The following is a 14,433-nucleotide window of genomic DNA, read 5'->3' on the forward strand; positions in this document are numbered from 1 at the left end:
GCAGAGTTAGTTGGTTTCTGCAGCTCCTTCTCCTATCTTGGCTCTGGCTCCCTGAGATTTGTCACTTCTTGGCCCTCTCAATTTCATCTCTAGATGTCTCTTGAGAGTGCCAGGCAAACTCATACCAGGCCTCCTTGATATCCTTGTCCAGATGCCTGTGCAACTATGTTTCAAGATTTGAATTGGACTCAACTTGCCCTCTCAGACCTGGGTCTCCTCCAGTATTTGAAATTTAGAAAATGGCATAGCTGTCTACTCAGCCTTGGAGCCAAGAACCCAGGCAGCCCCTACCTTCTCTCTGATATCACAGGAGCTAGAATGGCTTCTATGTTCCTAACCTGCTGGTGGTTCTAATTCCCATCCCCTTTTCTCTTCTACCCATATTCAGGTTCAGGTCAATGCCAGCTCCCACCTGGGCTGTACTGATCTTTCACTGCTATCATAACCTGGTTTTATCCTTTGCTAGGCATGGGATCCAGACACACTCATATCACTTTTTACTTTAGGTATTTTCCAGGAAGGGCCTCATGTTTTTATGCCTGGGCCTACCTGGACCTCAACCCTCCTACTTTGGCTTCCAGTGTAGCTAGGATGATAGGTGTACATGACAACATCCAGAAGTTTTGTTGAAATAGGGTCTCCCTAACTTCCTGCTATGGCTGGTCTGGAATAGTGATATTCCTAATTTCCATAGTTGATAGCTCAATTGTATTCTACTGCACGCTGTATCCACAGTGATTTCTCTAATTCATAAATTTAGTCATGTTGTTCCCTTAAAAATCCTGTCTACAGGAAAACAACAACAGCAGCAACAAAAAAGCCTCTCTCCTCTGGCAAGGGAGGGGGCACCAAAGTTGGAGAATATTTACATTCAAGGGTATTTAAAAAACTTGGGTCAAGCCGGGCGCTGGTGGCTCACGCCTGTAATCCTAGCTACTCAGGAGGCTGAGATCTGAGGATCTCGGTTCAAAGCCAGCCCGGGCAGGAGAGACCGTGAGACTCCTATCTCCAATAAACCACCAGGAAACCGGAAGTGGCGCTGTAGCTCAAGTGGTAGAGCGCTCGCCTTGAGCTGAAGAGCTGAGGGACAGCGCCCAGGCCCAGAGTTCAAGCTCCACGACCGACCAAAAAAAAAAAAAAAAAACTTGGGTCAGGTGCCAGTGGTTCACACCTGTAATCCTAACTACGCAAGAGGCTGAGATCTGAAGATTGATGTTCAAAGCCAGCATGAACAGTATAGTCTGTGAGACTCTTATTTCCAATTAGCCACCAAACAGCCAGAAGTAGAGCTGTGGCTCAAGTGGTAGAGCACTAGCCTTGAGCACAAAAGCTTAGGGACAGTGCCCAGAACCTAAGTTCAAGCCCCAGGAGAGGCTTTAAAAAACAAACAAACAAACCCAACCCTTAAACAAACCAAAAAAACCCTCCAACTAACTTGGAGAGCTGTTTCCAGATCTGCTGGCCCCACTGTCATTTTAAGTTTGGAGAGAGGAGCGTAAGCAAGGCACATAACAGGCCTAGACAGAAACTGGGCCTTGCAAGGGTTGGATGGGGAGGATGGGGAGGCCTGGGAGGGCAGGCAGGGCCCAGGGCAGGTACTGTCTTTACACCTAACAGAAGAAACAGCAGTTCCACATCATGGGAGTCTATTTAGGCCCTTGAAGATGATCATTACTAGAAAAAATGGAGGATGCAGGGACTGAGAAACCCAAGGTCTGATCTTCAAGACCCCCAGGCAGCGTTGACCTATCTGGCATCTCTTACACTCCCAGAACTTCATGTCTGCATGGTCCTGAAATCCTCTGTGGTCACAGAGGACAGAACAACAGGTCACAGGTCATAACCACTAGACAGGGGAATGCCTACACTCCAGTTGTCAGGACAGAGGGGGTAGTCTAGGTTTCAAGTTCTAGGACCTTTTTTGTCTATGGTAGCTCTCTTCACCTATCAGTCAGTCAGGCCTGGGCCAAGACACTCTACTGTGAGTGGAGGGAACAGACAGGCCTAGGTAAGATGACTCCCTTGGAACACACCCATCCGGCACAGCCCAGGGGACAGGGACATATGTTGTTTTATTGGACATCTGTCCCTTAGGGCTGTTCCTAAAAGGAACTGAGTGAGGAGGGAGTGTTGTTTCAAGAGGCCTTCATCACCCAGGTCCTAGAATTACTGTAGAACCTGGACGTCCAAGCCTAGTGCCCCACCCTGGCCTCTGGTGCACACAACTGCCAGTCACTCCTCCCATAACCTTCCCCAAGTAGGCAACGGCAAGCACTCCATGCAGACAGCTATACTCCTGTAGCATGGTCCTGTACTCCTGGTGTGATCTTGATCAGTTAGAAAACACCAAGGTTAGATGGGAACAGGCAGAGAGGAGCCTAGTTTTGGTATAGGGAGGAAGGACAAATGAAGAGAGGGTTCTGATATCTCCCTCTTGGCTTGACTAGACAGGAACTGTTAAGGCGCCACTGTAGACGCTGACCACACTTCAATACCTGTTTGCCTGTGGCCCCTTGTCTATCCCTGTCCAGCTTTCCTGGCTGACCAACAGATACAAACAGGGATATTGAAGGTCTGAGACACTGAGCCTGGACATATACCTCTAACCTCCACCAGCACATTCAGCTCAGGCCGCTGACCCCCTTTTGCTGTCCACACAGCTTGTAAGGTACATACTGCCTATGACCCACTCACACTTTACACTTTACCTTTACACCCCTCTGTGGTGCATACTGCCTGAGGAATGCACATGCACAGAGCCTGCTTCACACCACACCCACACATTTCACACGTGGCACACTGTCTCACAAGTGGCACACAGAATAGCCACACCACACAGAGCACATTATTTGCTGTGGCCATGACAAGGCAAATGTTGTCACCTGCACTTGGAACCAGGCCCCCAGGACAAGTGAGAACAGCTCATCCCAGCTCCACAGCCTCTTTTCTTTCCTCCTCGCCCTCTCTCTTTTCCTTTTCCTTCTCCTCCTCCTTCTCCTCCTCCTCTTCCTCCTCCTCCTCCTCTTCCTCCTCCTTTTCTTCCTTCATCGGTGTCCATTTCAGAACTACTCAGTTACTAGGACAGAGCCCACATCCCTGGCTGGCCTTCTCTTGGAGCTTTTCTTGACTACAGTTCTGCCTGGCCTAGACCCCACTGCCCCTGGCAAATCCATGACCTTCAGATGTGAGCTGAAGACCCTCCCTACCCCCACATCTTAGAAGGAAAGGCCCAGAAGAAAGGCCTGTGTCCCTTCCCCCAACCCCCTCCCTCATGAGGGAAAATGTCAGATTCTCTGTCTCAGTGGCAGCAGCGGGCGGGTTGGAGGGGGAGTGATTCAGCCGCCGCCTCAAGAGTGCAGAGCGAGAAGAGCTTTTCCTGCCATTACTCGGCGAGGGAGAGGCTGGCGCGCTAATGGCTTCAATTACCACTCAGACAGGAACGCTGGGCGGCGGGGCCCTGTGCTAGCCCAGTCACAGCCCAGGACAGGCTCAGCCCCAGCCAGCTTGTGCTGAGTACCCCTGGTCTGTATTTCACCCCCCTCCTCCAACTCCACTCCCAGGATGGTAAGGCACAGGACTGGCCATCCCCATCCCAGAATAGCCACCTGGGGCTCACCAATCCACAGTGGAAATGGCAGTCCTGCTCTGGAGCACAGTGCAGAGAACATGAGAGACCTGGCATGGCACTGTCCCCAGGGGCTATAGTGGGAGTAGCCCAAGAGAAGGGAGCTGGTGTGAGGAGAACTAGGCCTAGAATGGAACAAAGCAAGCAGAGGATACTGGATGGACTTACAGAGCAGGGATTCCTTTTGGGGAGGTACACAGAATCTGCTCCTGAACAAGGGAAACCCCAAGCAGCCCCTCAGCCACAGTCCTGAAGTACCTAGCTCATGGTGAGCAGGTGCACACACCTAAATGCTTTGAGGAGCACATGCCCAGTGTGATTTGGGTAGGAGACTCACCCTTATTTCTCAGCCCCCAAAGAGCTTCATCTTCCCCCGCTCCTTGGACCCTATAGGGGCTTCCTGCCAATAATGATCCTGGCTGTCCCCTGACCCTACCCCAGCGCTATCCTTTCATCCAGTTCCTGGCACCTCAGCTTTCCTGCCTCCTAGGAGGAAGGGTTAGGGCGGGTGGTCCCTTGACCTGGTCTGGCCCTCAGGAACTCCTTTATGCCAAACCCAAAGCTGGTCAAAGTTACACATACAGCATTTTGTGCTGCAGGTGCTGTGTTTCAGCAGCCAGAGGATCTCACTCAGGCCCACAGTTTCTCTGTTCCAGGGGAGTGGAAACAGGGCAGAGACCTAGCCCACACTCTCCCAGCCTTATGGGATACCTACCACAACCCAGAGGCACACACATATAGACCCAATCCTTGGGCTGGGGATATAGCTCAGTGGTATGACAGCTCAACTCAATTTGACTCTGGGTTCCATCTCCAGTACCACATGAAAACAAACAAAAAACATAAACCCCAAGTCCTGAGAAAAACTCTTGACCAGGAAGGCCATTCCTAATGGAGACTCTGCAAGTCTGAATAACTAGCCTCCTCCCCTCACATTCTTGATGACCACCCTCATCCTCCTCAGTCCTTTAAAATATAAAGCTCACAGGACAGTGGTGGAGGTAGAAAGGTTCCTCAGCCAGAGAAGCTGGACTTAATGACTTGCAGTGAGTTCTCTTTCAATGCTACCAAGGAGTCCCTGCTTACCAACCTGAGAACCCCAGAAAATTACCCTCCAGGACAGAAGCCATAGTTCTAGCCCTTTGGCCACTATCCAAATGCCAGGACAGGGATGATAACTCCCTGCTGGAGCAGATGCCAACAGCAGGGAGACAGTGCAGAAATACTTTCCTCCAGGTCACAGAGGGGAAATCAAGGTTGGAGGTGGCAGAGATGAGCTTCAGCAATCAGCATCTAGCCAGGGCCAGTCCTCAGGGCCCTTCCTCCAAAGATTCCCTCCAAACAGGGTAGATCATGAGGATAGACCAGGTAGTATGAAAGCCAAGGATCATCAGATAAAGTGGCTAACCCTTAGAATGTACAACTTCTAGTCCAACAGCAGCTACCACTCACACTAGAATTCTGGGAAACACTTAACTGCATTGATTTTAATCCTCCAAACCAGCTTGCATACCAACTACTATATCCCAGGTTATAGGTGGAACAAATGAGGCTCAGAGGCAGAGTCACTGGTCCAAAGTCACACAGTGTGTAAGTGGTCCAGAGTTCACCTTCACCATTGTTCTCTATGCCCCTGCTTAGCTGGAAGGTCTATGGAAGCTTCCTAGAACCCACTGATTCACACAAGACACACAGATCCAAGACTTACTGAATATATGTGTGAACACATAAAACCACAGCATAAAACGGCCAATGTAAAAAGATGTTCAACTGTTTTTGTAATCAAAGAAATGCAAATTAAGTTGGGATGTCATTCTTTGCCCATTAACTTGGCAAAGACATTTTATAATGGTAATTTCTACTGCTGGTGAGGATGTGCAGAAAAGAGGCCCTCTTATGCCCTTGCATGGCAGAAATATAAACTGATATAATCTTATAGAAATATTGAAGACATAAAAATGCACATGCCCTTTGACTTAGCAATTCCACTCCATAAATGTAGAATAAGGAAATGATCAGCAAAGTGAATACATCTATCTCCAAGGACACGTATGGCACTGTACTTAGAAAAGCAAAACATTGGGAACAACGTATGTGTCTAACAATAAATAAATAAATTAGGATATGGGGGCTGGAAAGGTGGCTCAGTGGTAGAGTGCTTGCCTTGCATGCATGAGGCCCTGGGTTCGATTCCTCAGCACCACATAAGCAAACAGAAAAAAGCCGGAAGTGGCACTGTGGCTCAAGTGGTAGAGTGCTAGCCTTGAGCTGAAGAGCTGAGGGACAGTGCCCAGGCCCAGAGTTCAGGCACCATGACCGGACCAAAAAAAAAGAAATTAGGATACTTCTATGTGACAGCAATTCATAGCTATTAAAAATAATAATGCAAGCTTAGCACTCCTAGCGACTCAGGAGGCTGAGATCTGAGGACAGAGTTACAAGCCAGCCCACGCAAGAAAGTCTGAGAGAAGGCCGGGCGCTGGTGGCTCACGCCTGTAATCCTAGCTACTCAGGAGGCTGAGATCTGAGGATCGAGGTTCAAAGCCAGCCCGGGCAGGAGAGACCGTGAGACTCCTATCTCCAATAAACCACCAGAAAAACCGGAAGTGGCGCTGTAGCTCAAGTGGTAGAGCGCTCGCCTTGAGCTGAAGAGCTGAGGGACAGTGCCCAGGCCCAGAGTTCAAGCCCCACGACCGACCAAAAAAAAAAAAAAAAAGAAAGTCGGAGAGATTCTTTATCTTCAGTTAACCACCAGAAAACCAGAAGTGGAGCTGTGGCTCAAAGTGGTAGAGTGCTAGTCCTAAGCAAAAGAATTCAGGGACAGAGCCCAAGCCCCAAGTTCAAACCCCAAGTTCAAACTTCTGCATCAAAAGATGCAGAAGAATATTTAATGGCAAGGAAATGTTCAAATACAATTGGACTTTTGTTTATTACCAGTACTAGTTTGAACTCAGGGACTATATTTAGCTTGCTTGCTCAGCTGGTACTCTATCACTTGAGCTGTGGGTCTTAGTCCAGTTTTTTTCTAGTTATTGTGAAGTTTTTTTTTTTTTTTTTTGGGTCCGGTCATGGGGCCTGAACTCTGGGCCTGGGCGCTGTCCCTCAGCTCTTCAGCTCAAGGCTAGTGCTCTACCACTTGAGCCACAGCGCCACTTCCGGCTTTTTTCTTTTTGCTTATGTGGTGCTGGGGAATTGAACCCAGGGCCTCAGGCATGCAAAGCAAGTGCTCTACCACTGAGCCACCTTCCCAGCCCTGGAGTTAAGTTTTGTAGAGTTTTCTGCCTGGGTTAGCTTTGAACTGTGATTCTATGATCTCAGCTTTCTGAATAGCCAGAATTATAGGGGGTGAACCAGAAGTACCTGGTATACATGTACACACACACACACACACACACACACACACACACACACACACACACACACACACACACACACACACACACACACACACACACACACACACAGAGTGCAAAGTGGCTCGGGATATAGTTCACTGGTAGAATGCTTGCTTAGTATATATGAGGCCCTGGGTTCAATCTTCAGCACCACAAAACAAAACAAAGCAAAAAAACAAAAACAAAACAGTCCACAAATCAATGGACAGTATCTGATTTCTTTTCTGTCTTTATAGCTGCAAGCAGCAAACACACACACACGGAAATAACCAGTTCTGTCTTTATAGCTGCAAGCAACACACACACACACACACACACACACACACACACACACACACACACACACACACACACACACACACACACACACACACACACACACACACACACACACACACACACACACACACACACACACACACACACACACACACACACACACACACACGGAAATAACCAGTACTGGTAGAAGTAGGATAATGAGTGATTTTTATTCCTATATAGTATTCTACACTTTTCAGATTTTTAACTGAGAACAGGTATTGGTATTGCATTTAAATCATCAATCAATGCTATACTTTGAAAACACATTCAGACTGATGTAGCTGTTGCATCTCCCCACCCCTGTGTCTTTCTATGCCCCCAGAAGTGTTCATTTTTTAATTTGATAACATGAGCTCTTCCTTTCAACCTCCAGAAACATGCAGAATTGTTTTCAGGCCTTCTGTCTGTGCCTTCCACATCCCTGACACCTGCCCACTAAAAAACCCAAACTAAACCATTTGGAGCTCATTCTACCTTGCCTGCCTGTGAGCTTCAGCACATACTTGGACACCAATTGACCCCTAGATTCTCTTCCTCTACTTTTGAGACCTGGCTCACACAGTAAGAGCTCCCTCTTCTTCTTCCTCTTCTCATCAGCCCTCTGAGAATTTTCTCACTAGATGCTGCTCAATTTGAGGATAGAACCTGGTGAGATGACCTTCTCGACTTTAGTCAGTCCAGGGAATGCTTATGAATGAAGATTTGCCAAGTGAAAAACACACTAAAATTCACATTCAGAGCCATAGCCCCAACCTGGGACCCTTGCTCAGAGGAACAACAGAAACACACCCAAAACCTACAGCCAGACTCTACTTGAAAATTTCACCCAGTGCCACCGCCACATAAACTAAGGGATACAGGTGTAGCTCTATTTGTCAAGTCTGACCCAGACCCCACCAGAGCAATGACCTGGCCTAGCAGAAAGACACAAAGGCATCTAGCCCACAGCTAGCCTCAGCTCAAGCCAGCAATCTAGGCATTTGAAACAGACTTATCCATCTCCAAATGGCCAGTTATTTCAAGCATACATGCCCATGGCAAGGCCAGAGCCAGCTGGCTTTCTCCACAGCAGTCTACCCACCACCATGTCATGCCCCTCCTGGCACATACCTTCAAGCACTGAGAGCTTGGCACTTGTGTTGATCTCTCCCAGGCTATTGGTAGCTGTGCACTCATAGATGGCTTCGTCGCGTTGTACACGCAATGGCTGTATCCTCAGCACTGACCCTGCTCCATCATCAAACTCAATTACCTGTCAGAGAACAGATATGTGGTCACAGCCTAGTGGGGACCTACTGAGGCCAATCTTTATTTTACCTCCAAAACAGGATCAGGTGCAGGACTGGAAGGAAGAGTAAGCCAACCCTGCAACCTGCCTGGCCCCTCTGCCCAATGACATACCTCAAAGCGCTGGGAGCTGACTTTCTTCCCCTTCTTCATCCATGTGATCCGTGGCTTGGGTTCCCCTGTGGCTTGGCATACAAAGGAAGCCACTCCTCCGGACAGCCCAGTCTGATCCTCTGGGACCTTAACAAAGACAGGTTTGCCTGAAAGAGATATAGACATCAAGTTACCACAGGCACCGTCCCATCCAGAATGGCCAACACTACAGGTGACAGTTGGAGGGAGGGGCAAGAAAGATTTAAGAGATAATAGTAATGATCTCTAACCTTTATGTAAGGCTTCATATGTGTCAGGTGCTGTTCAAAGAGCTAAATGTTTATTAACTCTTTGATACCTATGAGGTGGTCAAGGCACATGGAGGCTAAGGGATTTGCCCTACATGACACAGCCAGTAAGGGGTAGAGTATAATCTGAACCCCAGCACCAGGAGCAATGGTTTGTTTCTTTTGTCAGTTTCCCACTCTAGTCATTCCAATCTCCAGGACAAAGCATGCCATAGAACTAGCTGCTCTCTGGGAAGAGCCCTTCCCTCTTGCTTTCCATTTCCATAATAGCAGTCCATCTACCCCTAGACTTGAGCCAGAAACTGTAACTCCTCTTTCCTCAGCCCCAACATACTAGCAGTCCCAAAGGACTAGACATTCCAGCTCCTAAGTATCTCTGGACTTCTTCCCAGGTGAATGCTTTCCGGTAATGGGCCCCTCCCTACTCCTTCCCCCTGGCTTGATGGTTGCTTTTGCTGTTCCTTGAATTCTTCCTTCAGAAGGCAAGGGAAGGGGGAAAAGAGAGGGGCTCAGGCACTGTCCTGCCACATCTTTGGCACTCTGGTATTCACATCAGGGCCCACCCATAGCCCCTATCCCTATGAATCCCACCATCCAGGGTCATAAGCCAAACTTGTTCATTAAGACGTGGCAATGCCTCGTTAATCCTGACAGCAGATCTATTTCCAATTAATCAGACCAATGAACAGCTACTAGAAGGGCTAATGCTCTGAGAAATGACCTTTTAGACCACCTGCTTAGTACCTAAGATATCTCAGGCCCAGGCCAGGCCTGATGCTAAGCATCCACTCTGCACCAGGTACTTATTTAGTTTTTCATCATTATTATTTCCAGTTTACAGTCTGAGAAGTCAAATCACTTGCCCAAGGTCATATATCCAGGTCTTGAATTCAGGCCTGCTAAGAGTCCAAAATAACAAGCAAAAACAGTTCATGGGGGACTGCTGGGGACTAATCAAGAGCAGGTCCAAGCCAGGCACCGGTGGCTCATGACTGTAATCCTAGGTACTCAGGAGGCTGAGATCTGAGCACCATGGTTCACAGCCAGCCCAGGCAGGAAAATTTGTGAGATTCTTATCTCCAATAAACCATCAAAAAATCAGAAGTGGTGCTGTGGCTCAAGTGGTAGCTCACCTTGAGCTAAAGAGCTTAGGGACAGTGCCAAGGCCCAGAGTTCAAGCCCCATGACGACAAAAAAACAAAAACAAAAAAAGAACAGACCTCTTGGAGTTGTAGAGGAAAAAGTCAAACCTAAGAGGCAGTAAAGTGAGCAGAAGTAAAGAAGTGGAAAGGAAGCACAGCAGACTGTAAGGAAGACTGGCTGTGATGGAAATAAAGATAGCAGCTGGAGTAAATGATTGTAAGGTTGTAATTCTTGTTTTTTTTTTTTTTTTTCAGGACATAACACCTTGAGTTTTCATCAAAGACAGCCATCACTCATTAATATCACCATTCCACAAAGGTATGTTATCACCTGAATTTTAGAATCCAGGAAATGAAGGTTCAAAGGATGAAAAGATCAATGAGGTGAAGTGTCCAAATATTCAACTCATTTTGTAACCTTGTGGCCTCCTGGAGGAGGGAAACTTGGGACCCATATTTTCTGTTCTTGGCAGTTGTAGAGGGGTGAGAGCAGCTAGCTCAGAGGAGCCAGAGAAGCCAGAACAGAGGGCTGGGCCAGAAGGTTATGGGGATGACACCTCCATTTGAATCTCTTTTCTCCCTTTAAGGAAGGCTTGGGATTATCTCAGTGTGTGCAGATCTGTAGTCTGTCACTGCTTCCTGCTCCTCTGAGATTGCTCTTTTCAGACAGGATAGCTCATGCCCACTGGAACAATCCCTTACTTCCCACCCCTCCACCGGAGGACCTCCTGACAGCAGCTCCCAGCTCTCTATCTCTACTCTCACCACCTTCAGTCCAGACACGATCTACCTGTTCAGGACAACCCACAAGCTGGTGTCCCTCCTTCCCTTCTCATCCTACCCCACCTCCTCTATTCTCCATTCAGCAGCCATAAGACAGCATTCCCTGATCAAATCTCTTCAAAAAGCCTCCCACTGCTCTCAAAACACTATCACTGCAGACAAAACCCTGCCAGGGATGACCTAGCCACTCTCTCCAGAGTCCTGGCTTTGGAGCCCTGAATAAACAATGTTCTCCATAGCCTCAGGGCCTTTACATACGTTGCTCCTTCTACTGAGAACCTCTCAGACCACCCACTCTACCCACAATCTCCTAATAACCTTTCTAGTCTCAGTTCAAACATGATCAACCAGCCCTGCCCCCTATCCGCTCACTCTCAGTTCCTGGTTTTAGTCTGTGCCTCCTGCCCATTGTTTATACCTGAGTGTGAAGTTATAACTTTTGGTTGTGTATCTGTGAGGCTATTACTTTTTCTACATTTTTGTTTAATAGTGCTTCCCAAAGAGAAGATAACCCTGGGCAGATTTTGAGCCTGTCCAGTTTCCTGCCCTGTTCCAGTGTCTGACCCAGCTCCTGGCACACTGGGGTGTAGAATGAAGGAAAGAATGAACAGAGAAAGGAATGTGTAAGGCAGGTGGAGACTGGGCCCCTCACAAACACCTTCCCTCTCAGCAAGGGAGAAACTCCAGGAAAAAAGTCCCCCTCCAACTCCTGCCTCAACGTGTCTACACCGAAACCAGAGGCAGCAACCTGCAGAACCGGAATGCCTGGGAGTACACTGGGGGGCAGGGCGAGGAAGGGCCTCCTTGCCAAACAAAGAGCAAAGAAGCTGGGGAGGGGAGCCAGGTAGAGTCAGGAGCAGCCAGGAGGGACAAGCCTGAGAGCTGAGTGGAGGCTGGACTGTGCCCAAGGCCTGGGGCCATTGAGAAGGCAGAACTACTCCCCTCCCTTGGAGCTGGCGAGGAGCCAGCGCCTGGCCCCACTCACTGCCCTGGGCCAGACTGGCAGGGCTGCCCAGTCCTACACAGCTCAGGGCTCTTTGGTAGGCCTTGCCTTGCTTCCCTCCAACCTACCTCCTCAACCCCAGGCCCTCACACAACACCAGAGCCAAACCCCAGTTCCTCCTTATATCAGACCCCATCAAGCCCTTGACTTTTCTGTTCACCATGAGAGCCCACCGTTTCTTACCTACAAACCTGTCCTCACATAATCTTTTTTCCCTTCTCAAAGATGCTCCCTCTAACCTTCCAGCCCCCACCTTCTATCTCTTCCAGCACTTTTGAGCACCTACTACTTGTTCAGAACAAAGCATAAACTATGATAGGGCTAAGTCTATCATAGTTTATGCTTTGTTCTGAACAAGTAGTAGGTGCTCAAAACTATGATAGACTTAGCCCTATCGTAGTTTCCTCCTTGCCTTTGGTATGATTTGTTCTCTGGTGACTGGTCCCATTCAAGAGGCTGTAGAAGCCTGCTTTCTGTGCCATGATTAGACTGAGCATCCCAGCACAGATAGCATCCCAGCACTGATCACATCCCTGTGACACCCCAGATGCTCATGCACAAGGACAAACCTCTGTGGCCACTCCTGCTCTGAGCCTGATACACAGCTGGTCAGAATACAACTTCTGAATTTGTGTCAATAGGGTGCCAGCTGAACATACTGCTGCAGCCCAGCTTGACAACTCACCAGTGTGTCTCCCCTCCCTGCCACACAGGGTCATGGGCAGCACAGAACCTTGGGCTCCAAAGGTATACACTGAGGTATTCTCAAGAGCAAGCCTCAAACCCTGCAGATTGGGATAAAGGGACCTGGTGGGAGGTAGTGATTTAAGAAAGGAACTGGCCTGGGCTAAAGGAGGCATAACCTCCAGGGAGATTCCAGGGACAGCCAAGCTGGGCTACCTCCAAGGCTCCTCCACAGGGAGACTGACTGCTATTTTATGCCTTCTCTGAGGAACACATCCACACATGCACATAAACAGCAGAGTGAAACAGAGGGCAGACACACAGTGAAGGACAGACAGAAGGCAAGGGCAGAAAGAGCTCCTGGAGAGGCGATTTCCCAGGCTCTGAACTGCCTAATGAGCTAGGGACTCATTAATGAGCTCCTGTGACTGCCCCACTCCCCTCTAGGGCTCAAAGACAACCCTAGTTCCAAGTCACTCCTGAACTCTTGGAGCCCAGTCATTGGCCTCCAATAGGGGGAACATTTACTAGGTGCCAGGTGTCTTGGCCACATGACCTCAGTTAACCTTTCCCTATAGTAGTGATTAACTCTGTTGTGCAATAGGAAAACAGAGAGAGAAAGCATTCATACCGGAAGTTCCTGAGGGCAGAGTCTAGACTGGCCACCCATAAACATGAGGGGGAAAGCAATGCAGAACCTGTGTACAACACCCAGACATGTTCCAGCTTCAGGGGCTCAAAAGGAAGGCAAATGGTAGAAATGCACACACCATTGGCTCCTCAGGCCCTGGCCTTCTGTATCTTCAGCATCTGCCCACCCCTCTAGCCACCAGGTATCCTGTTCTGAGCTTTAATGAGTCCAAGTAACTGGACCATACCAACTCACATCTGGTCCTGAGGCCCTGTCTCTGTTCCATGTTGTATGTGGGACTCGCTATAGATTTCCAATGAGCTCAGAAGCCCAGGGACCATCTTTCCTCCTTCCAGTCTCACCCCATTATGCAATACCCCTTACCACTACCCTTGGTTTTCTCTTCCAGGAAGCCTCCCAACACCTGTTCCAAGATCACTGCCCACTGCCTGTGTCAACACTGCCCGAACTTGCACCCACATTGTTGCATTGTCTACTTGAAGTTCTGTGCCCCTACATGATTGGTACTATCCTATGATATGCCTGCATAGATTCTTCCCATCCTGGCTCAGAACCACATCTGGCCTCACAGGTCTCTCCTCCTGAGAAGCCACAAGGTCCTGGGCTGGGGAGATGGATGAGAGGAATCCATCCTCACAGGCTTGCCCAGGTTTAAGTGCTTGTCCAGGTTTCAACTGGAGCTGAGTAGGCATTGATGCTGGGCCTCCAGGCTAACTCTTGGCAGCTACTGCTCCAGCTAGCTTCCCTCCACTTCCCTCCAGGCCACTTCTATAGCCTCGTTAAGAGGCTATAGAAACACATTTGTCCATTCCGCGCTTTGCTGCTCTAGTCGTCAATTCTCTGGGGTGCCCGCCCTGCCTTTGCTATGTCTGGCTGTTTGCCCCTAGTGAGGAGTCACCCAAACTCAGTCCTAGCCCGGCCATGGTGGAGATAGAGCCAAAAGCGAATGCAGCTTAAGGCAGGTTTTTTGCAGGGGAAAGCCTAATCCTGGGACCAGGTCACTATGACCCCCAGTTGAGAATCCTGTCCCATAGTTCTAAGTGTGGGAGAGTCCAGGTGACATCACTAGAACTCCCACCTTAGCAGAGGCAGGATCTCAGCTTCTTCAGCTGGTAACTACCTTTAAGACTTTGGTCC

General features: G+C 48.9%; 1 protein-coding gene across 14 annotated transcripts in view; it reads right to left on the reverse strand.

The window, feature by feature from the left end:
* LOC138803435 (receptor-type tyrosine-protein phosphatase F) overlaps window positions 1-14,433 on the reverse strand; it is a 91,670-nt gene that overhangs the window by 59,987 nt on the left and 17,250 nt on the right. For all 14 annotated transcript variants that reach the window (XM_069987440.1, XM_069987438.1, XM_069987439.1 and 11 more), the window contains 2 exons: window positions 8,746-8,891; window positions 8,455-8,596 (listed from right to left, as the gene is read on the reverse strand). In XM_069987440.1, the coding sequence (XP_069843541.1) occupies window positions 8,455-8,596; window positions 8,746-8,891 (288 nt within the window). The remainder of the gene's footprint in view (window positions 1-8,454; window positions 8,597-8,745; window positions 8,892-14,433) is intronic.

Source organism: Dipodomys merriami, unplaced genomic scaffold (genome assembly GCF_024711535.1).
Source record: "Dipodomys merriami isolate MVZ:Mamm:240054 unplaced genomic scaffold, mDipMer1.0.p SCAF_34, whole genome shotgun sequence".
NCBI classification, from domain to species: domain Eukaryota; kingdom Metazoa; phylum Chordata; class Mammalia; order Rodentia; family Heteromyidae; genus Dipodomys; species Dipodomys merriami.